Source organism: Erithacus rubecula, assembly GCF_903797595.1.
Source record: "Erithacus rubecula genome assembly, chromosome: 5".
Taxonomy (NCBI): Eukaryota; Metazoa; Chordata; class Aves; order Passeriformes; family Muscicapidae; genus Erithacus; species Erithacus rubecula.
The window spans coordinates 24,508,244-24,524,188 of record NC_136687.1 but is presented as its reverse complement, the minus strand read 5'-3'; the positions used below and the strand labels follow the sequence as shown (position 1 = coordinate 24,524,188).

Sequence of the window (15,945 nt, the reverse complement as noted above, 5' to 3'; positions counted from 1 at the left end):
CGGCGCTGCTGGGTAACGCCAGCGGGCGCGGGCCGCAGGGAGCCGGCCCGCGGAGCGGCACCAGGGGGCGCCCGCGGCCCCTGCGCAGCGGCGGCGGGGAAGATGGCGGCGGCCGCCCCCGAGCAGGTCCGTCCGCGGCGGGACGCGGGCACGGGGAGGCGGCGGCGCCGTCCCCGCCGGGGCGGGGGAGGAGCGGGGGAGCGGGGAGCAGGCGGTCCGGCCCACGGTGCTGCTTGCGGAGGGGGTGCTCTGGCGGGGGCGCCATTTTCGCCGCGGTGGGCGAGGCTGGCGTGCCTGAGCGCTGCGACCGGAGAGGCGAGAGAAGCGCTCGGGCGGCGCTTCCCACACCGTGCCCGGCGGTGTCTGGGCAGGACGAGCTCGGCCGTGCCGGGAGGAGGCGGCCCGAGCCTGCTGTCCTGCCCGCGGGCGTGGGTGTGTGTGAGACGGACAGAAATAGTCGGTGCCCTGGAGTGTGAGGCGCCTGGCATCGGGGCGGTGCGGGGCCGCCGCGCGGAGCGGCGCGCTCGGCACTGGCGGGCCGGGGGCGGCGGGTGCTGCCGGCTCTGGTGCGAGTTCTGCAGGGTCACAGAACATCCCCGAGGGACCCAACCTCCATAAACTCGCGCAGGTCGAGCACCTTTCTCAACACCTTCTCTTGTTAGTTCTTCAGCAGCGGAAGAAAACACGGTGTTGCTACTCGTTACATTAGTGTAGACATGAGCAAGTGCAGTTACTTAAGGTGTAGCTTTAGGATTCATTTCAAGTGGACAAACTTAATTCCGTTCAAAAGCTTCTTTGAAGATGTGAGTCCCTAAATAGCAAACTGTTCTTTTCAAGGGAAGTGGAACAACATTTTGGACAGCTACAAAAACACATTAAATGTTTATGAATATGTGCAAGAGTTTCCTCTTTTAATTTGTTACATTGACAGGATGTCCTTTACTATCTCATAACTTCAGATTATTACGTGAAAGTTATTCTGGCCAAGTTCATCATGCCAGGTTTGAAGCCTCACAGCATCTTTCTCAATCCTGCATGCAACAACAGGAATTGAATGCAAACCTTGTGCTGTCAAACTAATTTAAAAACTGCACCCAGCACACTCTCTTTAAATAGTCACTCAGAGTCTATCACATATGAGCATGGAGGGAACTAAAATCCTGTGTATTGGCAGATGACCTGCAGGATTATGTCCTGGAGCATCTCTGAGAGGCAAAAACTTGATGAGTTTCTTGGTAGTTGGTTTGTCTTAGTTTTTTAATGGTAACTATGTAGTTAATAATTCCTATCTGCCATGCTAAAAATGAGATATAAGGTCATATATTGTCTGAAAGTATCTGGATTTTAAATTTAGTCATTATGTTAGCAGAGGTTGCTGTGGTTCTAAGTGTGTATTCTGACAGCAGGGTAGCAGACTGAAATCTAATACTGAACACAATATCCAATATATTCCACTAGACAACTGACATAATTTGCATACATATGTGTGTGTTATTGTAGGCAATTTACATGCCTTTTAAAGCTAACCCATGCCTTGTGTTACAGCAAAGTTCTAATGGTCCAGTGAAGAAGTCTATGCGAGAGAAGGCAGTGGAACGCAGGAACGTGAACAAGGAGCACAACAGTAACTTCAAAGCAGGATACATTCCAATTGATGAGGACCGTCTCCATAAGACAGGGTTACGTGGCAGGAAAGGCAACTTGGCCATATGTGTGATTGTTGTTCTTTTTATTTTGGCTGTCATCAATCTGATTGTGAGTATAATAGCTATAGTGTAAGCAACATTAGGTCATATTTCAGTCTGACAGTTCAGTAAAAAAGAAAAAAGCTTTTCCAGTATGGCTGAGGACTCAAAATGTACTGAAGGAGATTCTAATTCTCCTCCTTTCTTTTTAGTTCTTTTGTAGTCTGAGCAAGATTAGATGGAAGTAAGTAATGGTGTAAGTTCAGGCATGGGTATTTCAGTTATCACTGTCACCCCATGAGAGTTTTTAGTACATATGCGTTCAGGATCTATGGCATATAAACCATGGTTATATTTTACATTACAGAGCTGTATGTGAATATTTAGAATTAACCAGCCACTGCACTTTAAAGCTTTACTGTTCTAATTATCACATTTTTATTGCTTGATCAATGAGAAGTAATAAATTATTTTTCATCATTGCACATCTATGTGTGAGGGTGCCTTTTTGCAGTTCAGCATTAAGGAGGGAGGCCAAGCTGAACTGTTCAGGAAATTTGTTTAGTCAATGATTACCCTTAAACAGAAAAAAGATGCAATTATAGATCTAATATTTAATATATATATGAATCATTTTAGTTACTGTTTCAAATAAGTCTAAAAATAATTTTAAGTGCTTTTCATATTTAAATGTATTATGATGTTTTCAGTAGGAATAGACTGAAGTAAACTCACACTTAAAGTTCACTTAAACACTGGCATTAATAATTGTTCAACTAAAGCTTCTAATTAATACAGTAATTCTGGTAGTGAGGTCTGACCAATCAACATAATCTTTGAAAATGTGTTTCTCTTTCAGATTACCCTGGTTATCTGGGCAGTGATAAGAATTGGTCCCAATGGTTGTGACAGTATGGAATTCCATGAGAGTGGCTTGTTGAGGTTTAAGCAGGTGTCTGACATGGGTGTTATACATCCCTTATATAAAAGCACTGTAGGAGGGAGACGGAATGAAGACTTGGTGATCACTGGGAATAATCAGCCTGTAAGTTACGCCACGAATTGAAAGTTTGTGAGCAACACTAGAGTTACACTCACATTACTAATAAGTGTTACATTTCAAATATCATTAATTTCATATTTTTGTTTCTGAAGATTGTATTTCAGCAAGGAACAACGAAGCTGAGCGTGGAAAAAGACAAAACTTCTATTACCAGCGATATTGGCATGGAATTTGTTGACCCACGAACACAAAATACTTTGTTCAGCACTGACTATGAAACTCATGAGTTTCATCTGCCAAATGGAGTTAAAATCTTGAATGTACAAAAGGCCTCTACAGAGAGGGTATGTCTCTTATTTTTTTAAGTAATAAGAATACAGCCCATTGTTTGTTTGTTTGTGTAACAGTAGAGTAGGGTTAGTGGTTTTATAGAGGGTTGAGTGTGCCTTTGGAAGCACTGAGCAATCATGTTGCAGAAAAAACACCTGCAGCTATTAATATAGAAGGAACAAATTAACTGAAAATGGAGGGGTAAATTTACATAATCTGTTTTAACAGGAAGCATGTATTTGGTACAAGTGTATTCCCTAAAATTGTTATACGAATTTTTATTTTTATGCAAAAAATGAATTTTATATACCATCCAAAATTCAGTAATCCTGTTATGAAATTGAATGTGGAAAGTAACAAATATGCAGAAGCTAATCACAGAAGGGCAAAAAGTACATTCAATTCCATAGTAGTAGTGTTAAGGTAATTGAAGTTACTCAGATAAACACAAGTGGCACATTTTCACTAATCTGGGGTTTTTTTCTTATGTTCTTAGATTACCAGCAATGCAACCAGTGATCTAAACATAAAGGTTGATGGTCGTGCCATTGTCCGGGGAAATGAAGGTGTTTTTATCACAGGCAAGACAATTGAATTTCGAATGGGTGGAAACATGGAACTTAAAGCAGTAAGTATTTCAAACCAAAGTAATTTTTTTAATAGCTTAGTTTCAAATAGAGGCTGATAGTAAACTGGTGTAGCTTTATATAGTTTCAAATTTCATGTAAATTACTCATGCATAAAAGTCAGTATATTTAGTAGGATTTAAATAGATGGTTTATTACTTTGCTGTTAAGTAGTGGTTGAGTAACTTTAGGTAACATTTATTTACTACTGTTAAGACACCAAAAACCTACTATGCAGTTAAAGCTAAGCTACTGGCCTCTGTACTGATATGAATACCAAAGGGAGTTAAGTTAATCTCCCCTGGAAGCTTAACCGAGTTGGCAAGCTTTGCCAGAAGAGCAGAGCATATAGTTTGGAGCATTACCTTCTGTGCTGCTGCTGTAAGACCCACTGGCAGTCCTTTAAGATTTTTGGAGATTAAGATGGCAATATATATGAAAAAATGGAAAAGAAGGATAAAAATAAAAGTATATGCACTTTCAAGTGTGAATGAATTTCATGTATGAACTCAAACACTGGTTCCCATTTCATGTCCATATTTTACATTTTCCTTAATTTGTTAATAAGAATATAAAGTGCGAAGTCACCCTGCTGCTGTCTTTCTCAATATCGATCCACCACTGGAATAGCAAAGTATTGCTGACTGTAGTAAAGAAATCCATATTGCTATAGTTTTCATTTAAAAAATTAAACATCTGTACACATACCCATTTTTATTATTGTTGATTCTACAGCCACCCTAGAAATGTTATTTATCCATTAAACCAACTTGTCCTTCTCAAAACCAATCTGCCTTATTTACATTAGAAGTTCTAATTCTACAGCTGCTTTTTTTTCCTCTCCTAAATAGGAAAACAGCATCATCCTGAACGGAACTGTGATGGTCAGCCCATCACGACTGCCAAGTTCTTCTTACGGGGAGCAGTTCAATAACGGCAACTGGCTGCGCTTCAAGCTCTGCATGTGTGCGGACGGGACGCTGTTCAAGGTTCAGGTGACAGGGCATAACATGGGCTGTCAGACCTCTGTCAACCCGTGTGGAGCCACACACTAAAACAGACTGCTGCTGGGACAGGTCTCATTTGTGTTTACATAGATTTGTATGAAATAATTGCATGCCTTCAAGGGTTTCTTTTTTTACAGCAGTTTATACTAACATTTCTTACATATATTTTTAAGGAAGGGCTGTTATGGTCAGCAGGATTAGGTCATCATGCTGTTAGCTGCAGTAGTGGCACTGAATCAGTAAGCTTTCAGTGTATATGCATACTGAAGTACCTTCTCGAATTGGGATCAGTAGAATATATGTAAAGGACATAATCTTGGCAACAGCTCTACTGCCTGCACTTGTCTCTAGTCGAGGTTTTTGTCCTGTGTCCCAAGACATTGAAGACTGCTGAAAACACAACTGCAGTCTGAAGTACTTCAAAGAAATGTCAGCTTTTTGTTGGAAATAGATTTTCCCAAGATGGCTGAAGTGGTAGACTTTTCTTTCTTGTTGATACATTGATTTACTGCAAATTTAGGTGGTTTACCAGATGTGTACTGAGAGGGGTAGTGACAGATTCACTTTAAAATATTGCATTATTTCTGCCATGTATTCTCATGTTGTTAAAAAAATTATGTTATCATGAATAATATTGGCAAAGTAATATGGAAATTAATACAGAAATGTAACCTGAATTTTGAAGTAGTCTTGCGGTTATTGAAGTGTTGCTTGAATTTCCATTCTGTCTGTGCAGTTAATGCATTCTGCAATTGCTTAATTTACGTGAAGTACTTACAAAATGTGTTTATTTTAAAGATGTACTTACCACTTGCTAACTACCCAAAAATAGTGTTTTCCTGGGTGCTCTGATGTTAACAGTGTCTGAGTCCATTACTTAGTAGGTAATAATCTAAGTATAACTATTGCAGCAGTGTCTGAGGTCAGATCTCTCCTTCCATATAAATATCAGTACTGAGGCACTACTGAGAATATCAGAATTAAATTCTGAAGTTAAACTGCAGGTCTGTAATTCTAAATGTGGTGGTAGGACATCAGGGTAAATATATTTGTATCAGAATTAGTCAACACTGAAACTATGCTGAACTGGGGTCTACTACAGTCTTCCAACTGCTTTTGCAGCAGGGAAGTGTTTTGTGCTAAAAATAGAACAGCTATTTATAAGATTCCTTCTTTCCCCACCCAATGTATTTCTTCAGTTTAAAATAGCATTGTTTTGCAGTAGCATCAAGTAACCTTATTATTGGAGCTCTCAAAGTGACATTTAACAGTTTTTTGATAAGCACACACTTCTTTACCTAAAAGTTGTGTGAGTTTTACACATTAACTTCAGAACTGATTATTTGTTACAGGAAGGTAACTATCTGCCCTTGTTTTACAGTGCTCAAAGTATATAGGGTTCCATAAAATACAAATCAGCTTCTGCTGAACAAGAAATTTACATCTAAGGTCCCAAGTTCTGAATTCTGGAAGGCAGTAAGCACTCATGCAGAATGTGCATGGGTGGAGGTGATTTCTGGAGGGATATTCATAAGTCAGGCATTACAGCACATGGGGGAGGTCAGAGAAGTCATATTTCCCCCACTGATCAAAGGCAAAGCCAGATTTTGATGCTCAAAAGCAAACAGGTTGTTGGGATTTTGGAGCTGGACAGTAGTGGAGCTGTTCTGACAAAATCAGAATAAGCAGAATATAATGTAGCAAAAAACACTGAGTTCTCACTTAATTAAAGATTATGGGGAAGTACTAGCATTTTGCATATTACCTTCATGGACCTTATGCTTTTATCAGACTTAATAGTTACTAAACATTTTAACATGCATTTTGCTGCTTTATACCCATCTTTGCTGCTAAGCAGAGCCTCAGTATTTGTTACAGTTAAGAGGAGGATATAAACTAACATTTTTAGAATTTTCACTCTCATGCTAATGGAAGTTTGTCACTTTATTTTTATGTATAAAAATGAAAACACATCCTAAAAATATAGAGAGCAGTATCCTGAAAGCTGAAGTACATCCTGAAAATGACAGATACTGCCTTGGTCGAGTAGGTTATACATATATTAGAGCTCTTCTCTGATTAATACTGACATGCTATATGCTAGTATTGGATTCTTGGAATTATCAAGAGTTCTTCTTAAAATACTGTGTGCAGTGTAGAGCTAAAAGATTTGTCACAAAGGTACTCTTAAATCATGATCTGCAGAATTGTTCTGAAGTGTGGGGTTTTTTGTCAAAATGTAGCAAAACCAATCATAATAATACCAAATGAAATAAATTATCAAATTTGGTAGTCACTATGTATTGTTAATATATTTTGTATTTATATTACACAGTTTGAGAAATGGCACGACACATGCCTTCTGTTGAGCATTTATTTGTTTATCTTCTAACTGCCTAAGGTACATTTTTCTATTTGTATTTAAAACACTGAGTGGAACACTGTTTATTTCAGTCCCAGATATGCATTTAAGATTCTGTGTGTATAAAGTGCATTCTACATGCCTCTATAAAATGTCAAAATGGGTACACTGAAACAACTTGCATGTGAAGAGTTCTCACCATCTGTAAGTGTAGTGGTTGTTCCAGTGGGTGAAAGGCAGTAGAATTTCAAATGTTTGTTTTGAAATAAAACAATAAATTCTAAGATGCAGCTGCAGTTCAGAAGTGTTATTTGTAAGAATTCTTTTTTCATTAAAAATACTTTGTTGTGTTATTGATATGGAAACTGGAATTATAAAAATTGTTCCACACCTGTTTATCATATATTGTATGTGGTGGACTTTGCTCAGTGTACTCGTGTGCAATACCTGAAGCAGAGTTCAAAAGTCTCCACTGTTGTTAGATCTCAAGCTCTCAAGAAGTTGTGTTTCTCGACCAAAAGGCTGGAAAAGAAAAAGAAGGTTCTTAATTGTTTTTTGGGATAGATGGAGGGAGGGGGGAGGTTACCAGTTTATGAATGTTCTTTCTGAAAATAAGTAAGCCTCCAATACTGAATGTTTAAGGCAGAATGTTGGTAATGCTGTGGTTATTCGGTGTTGATTTTTTAAATGTCAGACTGTTTTCACTTTCTCTTCTTGTTGTGCTAAATTTAACCATAATTCTACATTTTACACATAGATACTATGGAAAACCTTCACTTGCATGTCATAGCTGTGGTCCTTTACTTTAATCTTCCTGGATCAGTGGGAACCAAGTCGCAGTGGATTCTTCCTGCAACACATCAGCGTTCAGAGTGCCATTGGGATGGGCAGTTCCTACTGAATTGCTCTTTTACCAGAATATCTACTATTCCAGAAGATATATCACAAACAGCAGTAACAGTTGATTTGAGTTACAATAATATTAAAACCTTTGTGTTCTCTGATGGAAGACACGAAGAGTGGATGCTAAAGCACCTGAACCTCAGTAACAACCTGATTTCTGAACTCAATTTAACTACTTGTACAAATTTACCCATTTTAGAAACTCTAAACCTCAATGGTAATGCCATCCACACCCTGATACTGGACATGCCTTCACCTGCACATGGGTCTAAAAAGTACAGCATTGTTGATCATCTCCTGCCTGCTTTGAAAGTATTGTCAGTTGAAAGAAATAATCTTAATACAGTTCCAAGAGGTAAGCATTTCAAAAATCTTTAAGGACTTGACTCCCAAGGATTTGACTCTCAAGGGGTAGGTTGGTTTTGGATATAATTCTTGCATCTTACTGAATCCAGAATGTGACTTTCTCATTTTATTATACTTAAGGTGAGGGAAAGTTCCACTGGCAGATACAGAGGCGGAAGTAAATTGTTTGTTTTGTGTGTTACGTTTTTTAATACAGTCTTAGCAACTGTACTGCATTAATAGCAGTCAAATATAACCAGATTTATCCTTTAACAGACCAAGCAGTATTCTTGCTTGTTGTGTAGAAAGGGGGAGTTAGAATCTTTGGAAAAACAGCCTCCACATCCCAGTCATGAACCCTAAGCTCAAAAAAATTATAGATCATTAATTTCATACTACCCTTCAGAAGGAAATCAAAGCTCTTAAATAAAATTTGCTTCAGTTTCAGTATTTCAGAGACAGGACAATATATTTTGTTCATTCCAAATGATTTTGTTCAGTGCCGTTTAATACTCGGACCACAGCGACACCTTGGTGTAACAGGAGAGGGCTGTGAGACTTAGAGAGACTTTGAGAAAGACTCTGCTGGTCACTGAGCTAGGCTGGGCAGCTTAGCCTTTATCCAGGGATGATTCACAGTGGCCAAATGGTTCAAATGAAGCAGAAGCTACCAGATGAGCAACCCTGTCCAATACAGTATGTTGAATTTATTGATGTCTGGTAACACCATCAGATTCATTAGTTTGAAAATACAGGAGGACAAATGATGACAAACAAAAATACCACTTATTCCACAAAGTCACATAAAGATAATATATTTGCCCCTACACAGGGTCATGAAAGTTCCTGTTTTCTCCTTTTTGTATGCTATTAAACAGTTCTCTGGCACACAGGAAACCCATTTCACTTAATGATTTTGTAGTGTCTGTATAGGCAAGGTATCTGTATAGACAGTATAGAAAAGTTTACATTATAAAATATATTAATGAAAATATTATTTGTTTGATAGATAAATATGACTGCCCATTATAGGATGCCTCAGAGGGTCAGAGAGATCAATCCTCTTCTATAAGAGACTCAAATTTTTTAAGTTCATATTGTTGTACATGGTACCACCATACTTCAAGTTATACCTAAATCCTGTATTAATTCAAATACACTTTCAGAACCTAATTATTGTCCAATATACTTCACTAAAATTCTGAGGTTTAACTTGTAGAAAGTAAACACCAACTGCAGTTCTATAGCAGAGGTTTCCCACAGAGAAACCCTTCTCCCAGCTGCTCCCTCCCCCAGGAATAAGATTGCTGCCCACTGCTGCCATACCAGCATGTATTTTTGGCACAAACTTAAATTTAGGGAAATAACCACAGTACAATTCCTCCTGCAAGTGCACTGATGAATTTATGAACTGCCAGGACTTCTGAATGAAGGGAATGGATCATTCCCTCTGTTTTTCACAGCAAACCCAAAGATCAGCAAACAGAACTGCTGGATGAGAAAAGAGGTTTCTGGTAAACAAGGTGATAGAGAGGGCAAAATTCTTAAGAACTAGTAGCTTCTCAACAATGCTGTATGATCAAAAATCACTTTAGAGTGACACTGTGGTGTTGAACATTCAGCATCAGTGGGGATGCTAAATGTTCAAGTGCTTGCCTTGCCTTTCCAACCTTGCAGGCTGGAGCTTCAGGGGCTACCTTCACCACACCTCAAAAAAAAAAAGAGGTGTCTCCAGCAATCAAGTGTTCCTTATGTAAGGTGAATGTTATTGTAACTAGGATACACTGAAGAATATACTGTCATGCTTCGTAATTCACAGGCAGATACACATAAGCAACAATATGATTGTTTCCATTTGGTTTTACATCCCATGAATACAATTAAAATAATTCCACATATGGCAAAACTCCCATGAAACTGCCCATGCAAATGGATAGGAGATACATCATCTTTTGCATCTTTTAGTTTTTACTTACAATTAACATATTTGGATCTTGTCAAGTCAATATATTCCACTGGTTTTACACTCTTTTCCTACCTCCAGTTCTCCAGAGAAGCTTGCTCAAAGTACAGAGTTCACAGTCGGAATAATTTTGTTAGCACAAAGAAATGCTAGTGCTTTTACCAAAGTGTCAATTTTTAAGACATTCACTGACTGAGAATGTTTTAATGTGCCAGCTGTTGATGCTATGCAGCTTTCAGAATGGGACAACCCCTGACTAGAAAAGGCATAACACAAAGGCTGCAGCCACTCATTGCAATAGAGAGGAATGGAAGGAATTTTGTTGCAAAGAATTTTATAAAGACACTTGATGCAATTGAGAAAACAAGAATATGAAATGTAAAATAGTTTTTTTTCTTCCTAGGACTAGGGCTCCTGCAATCTTTACAAACTGTCCATATGTCATCCAATGCCATACAACAGATTGACCCAAAGGATTTTCAAAACTGTTCACAACTGAAGGACATTAACCTGCGAAACAACAAGATAACTAAAATTCATCCAGATGCCTTCAGAGATCTCAACAAATTACAGGTTCTAAAGCAATACAATTGTTTCAATATTTTACGTTAATCATTAAAGATATTATTTATCAACTATTCAGCATGATTATATGATTCTAATAGTAGTCTACAATTAAAAAACTAGAGCAAATGGTGGAAATATTATTTTATATTGTACAAGATATAACCAAAAATTCACAATTTCTCTATGCCACAAACCAATCCATAACTGCCTTAAACACATACATGTCCCCTTCCAGCCCCATCCCTTCCATGGCACGGGCCCTGCAGCTCCCTATTCACACAGAGGTAAGTCTACAATGGGAGAATTTTGAAAACCACAATTTAAAGTTTTCATCTACATTAGAAAGCTTAGGACATTATTGAAATCCTAAGCAGATGTATTGTTCATAGAACTACAGAAGTGCTTGTATACTAAAACGTTGTAAGGTGTTGTAATAATAATTCCATTATAAACCTTACCGAATTAATTCTATTATTTCCAAACAGGTTGTGGATCTCCGTGAAAATGCTCTGACAATCCCTCTACCACAGATACTTGTCAGTTTGAACTTTTTCCAACTTGAAGTGAATTTGTCAAATAATGCCTGGATATTTAACTGCAGGCTAAAGGCTTTAAAACATTTATTGCATTTTGTCTTTGACTCCACAAGGAAAAAATTGAGCCTTTCATATAAAAAGTCTGCCAACAACTCCCAGAAACCTCTGCTGTATCTTTCAAGTTTCCATTTAAACTGCAGGGACAATATTCTGCTCAAAAGGGTCACAGTCCCAACAGGGAACACCTCAGTGCTGACCTGTAACTTGGACAACGTAAGGGGTATGTACATCAGGCACTACATCCAGTGTTGCTAAAATTCAAATCAATGCAGAATGATCAAATAAATCTGGTTTTAAAAGTGTATTTCTAAAGACACTGTTTAAAAATAACTGAATAACAATTTAACATGCAAAAATATTTCATTAGAAAGTAGTATTCTGCATAAGAATATTTGAAAGTTAAGTTTTCCAAGTCTTCATCCCCTTCCTTATATTAAAGGAGGAAGTGATGCCAAATTGTATACGAGTAAGTCTCAGTAAATAATGCATTGCAAAATGTATTGGTTCACTTTGGCCTGAACAAAGGACCAATTAGTGGAGTGGCACTTTTGAGGCATGTAGAAAACCAAGAAGGATGCAATACTTTTCAGTATTCAGTTACAGCAAAATGAAATGAAGGTTTATTTGCAGGGAAAAAGATTTCTATTTCTTCTAAAAAAGTACAGCTACTGTAGCACACACTTCATTTATATTTAAAATTAATAGAGAACATTGAGGGTATAAGCAACAAAACCTATAGAGCCAAGACTTACCACACAGACAGAAAACTAAGACCAAACTCAGAGCAGAAGGTGTATTTGTCATAAGCCATAAGGCAAAATGGTTTAACTCGTAGGGACTAATAGCACTTGGAGGTGGGAAGGCTTTCCCCTGGCAATACTTCATCCCCAAATAAAAATATGCAGGACCTATCAGAAATGCCACTTGCTTTGTCTGTTTACAAGAAAAGTCACAGAAATCTGAATTAAAATCAACACACCGGATTGCAGCAAAACTCAGCTGGGAATGAAAGCTGATCCAAAGACAAAGCCAAAAATACAACCTTGAAACAAATTGCTAAAAGCCAGCAACCAGCCATGGCCCACACTAGCTCAAGTTTGGAACAATTGCTCAGTCTGTACAAAAATTCTTGATGTACTCTTTTTTCTGCAGTCAGATCAGCAACTATGGGAAAAATCACAGTGGTTGAAACACTGTCAGTTAAGAGGTGATGTTTGATCCCACAGCTGCACACAGTGACCATGGCCAGGCTGTAGACATGTGTGTTCCACAAGGAAGATCAGCAGGTCTTTCTAGTACCCCTGAAATTGCTTAGATCATTTCAGTGACCTCTCTCCCTCACACTACTATTTTCCTTGTAAAGTCTACGATTAAGACCCCACATCTTCTGTGGTTTTAGATGGGAGGCAGTGGGGACAGGCCTGTAATATGGTTTCACAGTCTTTGCACCATGTAAAATTACTTAGGATGGATAAAAGGAAAATGGGGTTTATAATAAATTATTAAAATTATGAGCGATAGTCCAGAGTATATTCTTAAAAACCTCACTGGACCCTGCAAACCAGGTATACTGTGCTTTTTAACAAAGACTGAATTTCTATTTTCTTTCATTTCAGGCAACGGAGTCTCTTGGTGGACACCTAAGGGCAGAATTTCAAAAAATCACAGTCTTCCTGATATGGCGCTGGATAAAATTAATAATTTAGTGATATACAATGCTGAGAAAACTGCTGAAGGATTATATTTGTGTCTTTTTAATACAACAAAAGAGAAATATCTCATTTATAATATAGAGGTGAAAGAAGGAGTTTCAGCATATTTGGTTAGAAAAGCCAGGGACACTAACACTCTTTTTAGACAGAATGAAACACAGCCAAACTTTGCACTGGCTGTCTCCCTCTCGGTGATCATCACATTTGTTTGTGCTTTTTGTCTGGGTGCTTTTGCTAGACCCTACCTGGAGAGCCTGTGGAGACTCATGCGCAGAAAGAAAAATTCAGCTTCAGAACACACATATTCTAATCAAGCTTTTTCAGATGAAACCTTGAGCAGAGAGCCTTCTACAAGCAAATCAACAAATACCCAGCATGATACATTATTTTGTGATAAGAATTCTTTAAGAAACACACAGATCTTTCCTACAGAAACTTCTGTTGTGTATGAAAATGCCACTGGCAGAGGTGTACGTTCACCAAACCCCAAAGTGTATGAAAATGCCACTGGCAGAGGTATACGTTCACCAAACCCCAAAGCACAGTACCAGAAACAAAGCAATACTGAGAGCAACATGAAGAAAATACCAGTGTTTTCAAAAGCCCAAACTAGTATTGATGATAATGAAAGTACAAATGTTTATGATACGGGACTATTTTTTGTAAGGACTGACTACCAGAACAGCAATGAAATAATACCAAAAAGCAAAGTAAGAAACAACTCTGGCCTGCTGTGGTCTGAGATCACAAAAGAGACACCAGATTCTCCAAAAAGAAAAGGTATTGTTTCACATAATGAACCCAGGCACACAAGAAAATTTATGCAGGGAAGGCAAAACTGTGAAAAACAGCTTGGTCTAAATGGCAACAAAAATATACCTAGTGATGCTGGAAATTTCATTACACCCAGTAGCTCCAGAAGAGATGCAGATACTCAGAATTTAAGCATCTATGAAACAATAGAAAACTCTCCCCTTACACAGCCCAACTATGAAAGGATACATTCATATGAAAAAGATGCTTCAGCTGATATGTATGGTGACAGTTCTTCATCTGAAGGGATTCCATTCACAATGAGTGACTCTGGTTCTTTAGCAGCCTTTGAACTGGAACAATCTGATGTTAGTGACAGCCTTCCAGCCTATCAGTCATCACCAGATGAAGCCAATACAGACAGCGGAACTGAGAAGTTCGCAACACCGCCAGAGTCTCCAAACATCACTCCTGAACTTCAGCAGATTGGGAACAATGAAGATGAGTACAGTGCCTATTTTGAAACCACTATTAATTATGGATCAGATACCACCAGGCATGAAACAGCATCCCCTTACATTGATAAATCCAGTGGCCATGTCAGCGTGTCAGATCCAGACACAGTTAGCTCTTCAGGTCAAGAAGTTCCAGATACATCTGATTATTTTGCTAATGCAGAATCAAGAGTACAAAACTCTGTTTCTGATTCTCTCCACAGTCTAAGTACAGATTTTGGTAACACAGTACTTAAGTTAGAACATTTTCCCACATATAGCACAGAGAAAACTGCTGAAGAGGATGATCTGCAGCTATCTCTGCTTCCCAGAGAACCACAGCATTCCCTCAGCTTCAGTCACACAGAACAAAAAGAAAATGCACCAGCAGAAAGTACAGATGAGCACACAGGCAGGAACTCCCCAGAAAAGAATCATGATGAAGCAGACATTACACTGAGAAGAAACATGAGTACATCTGAGGACAATGGCTTTGTTTTTGCTCCCACTGATTCTGGTTTGAATGAAGTTGTAAAAAATCCATCACTGCTGCCTTCCAGCAAAGAATCATCTCTTCAATTGCTGCCTGAACACACAGCTGATAAACATTTCATGTTTGTTACACAGCAAGATGACTTGCTACCACAGGGGAAGCAGGCTTGTGCAGATAAAATGCAAGAAGGTTCTGATGAGAAAAATTCTGATGAATTAACAGAATTACAGGATACCAGCAATTGCAGTCTGCCTGAAGAAACACTGTCTTGTAATCCTACACCAGTTCTGCTGCATCTTGATAACTCTGAGAAAACACAGTCAGAATTAACAAAAGATGATTGCTTCCGACTGGATCAGAGTGATGAGGATGCAGATTCCTTCTCAATCCCACAAGGTTTCTTCGATGAAAGGACACCAGACAGTTCATGTTCCTTCCCACAAAAGCCTATAGGAAACACAATCTCTGAAAGCACTGATTCCAGCAAGATGAAGGATCACACTGCTTTGACAGAACTGGAGAACCATTCTGCAACAACTGTAGAACACCTCCAAAATTCCAGTGAAAATCTCAGCCAAAAAAGTCAGACAAATTCAGGACAGAATCAGTTTTTTGTTAAGAAGAAAAGAGCATTTGATGGATTTGCTAATCTTTTGCAAAGCAGGAGAACAAACTTCAGTAGTTAAAACTCAAAATGGTAATACTAAGCTCCCAGAGTGTTTATGTCATTAAGCAAGTGCTGTGTTTTATTTTGTATCAAAGTGAAATTACTTTTGTTTAGAAGGGTACTTGTAAAAAACTCAATGATAGACTTTATAAAAAGATAGTTCAGAATATTAATAAAGGTTTTGCCGTATTATATTTAATTTTTCATTATTGGAAATTGATACTAATATATCATTTCTCTTGGAATTTGCTTCAGATACTCCCTGTTTCATCTTTTTTGCCTAAAATAAATGCAATGTGGAAATTTACATTATTAAAGTTACTTTGTGGCCCTCTGAGCATGGTTTTGCTAGAAAGAAAGGATGAATTGCAGTGGGCCTAAATCTCTGTTTTATGCTGGGGAAGATTAACTAGAGTGTTTTAAGAGTAGTTTAAAGCAA

General features: G+C 38.4%; 3 protein-coding genes across 3 annotated transcripts in view; 2 read left to right on the top strand and 1 right to left on the bottom strand.

Moving 5' to 3' along the window:
- The first annotated feature begins 32 nt into the window (after nucleotides 1-32).
- On the top strand, nucleotides 33-7,309 carry SGCB (sarcoglycan beta). Its single transcript, XM_079306161.1, has 6 exons — nucleotides 33-126; nucleotides 1,546-1,755; nucleotides 2,545-2,730; nucleotides 2,841-3,032; nucleotides 3,515-3,646; nucleotides 4,496-7,309. Exons 1-6 carry the CDS (start codon nucleotides 103-105, stop codon nucleotides 4,697-4,699), a joined length of 948 nt encoding a protein of 315 aa, XP_079162287.1. The 5' UTR covers nucleotides 33-102; the 3' UTR covers nucleotides 4,700-7,309.
- The window catches only part of DCUN1D4 (defective in cullin neddylation 1 domain containing 4), a 185,390-nt gene continuing 176,238 nt past the window's right edge, over nucleotides 6,794-15,945 (bottom strand). Inside the window, exon 14 of the mRNA XM_079306149.1 lies at nucleotides 6,794-7,535. The gene's annotated coding sequence lies outside the window, so the exon portion shown is untranslated. The remainder of the gene's footprint in view (nucleotides 7,536-15,945) is intronic.
- On the top strand, nucleotides 7,531-15,815 carry LRRC66 (leucine rich repeat containing 66). The gene is made up of 5 exons (XM_079306121.1): nucleotides 7,531-8,271; nucleotides 10,628-10,797; nucleotides 11,277-11,607; nucleotides 13,004-13,567; nucleotides 13,616-15,815. The coding sequence occupies exons 1-5, from the start codon at nucleotides 7,776-7,778 to the stop codon at nucleotides 15,523-15,525; spliced, it is 3,471 nt and encodes a 1,156-aa protein (XP_079162247.1). The 5' UTR covers nucleotides 7,531-7,775; the 3' UTR covers nucleotides 15,526-15,815.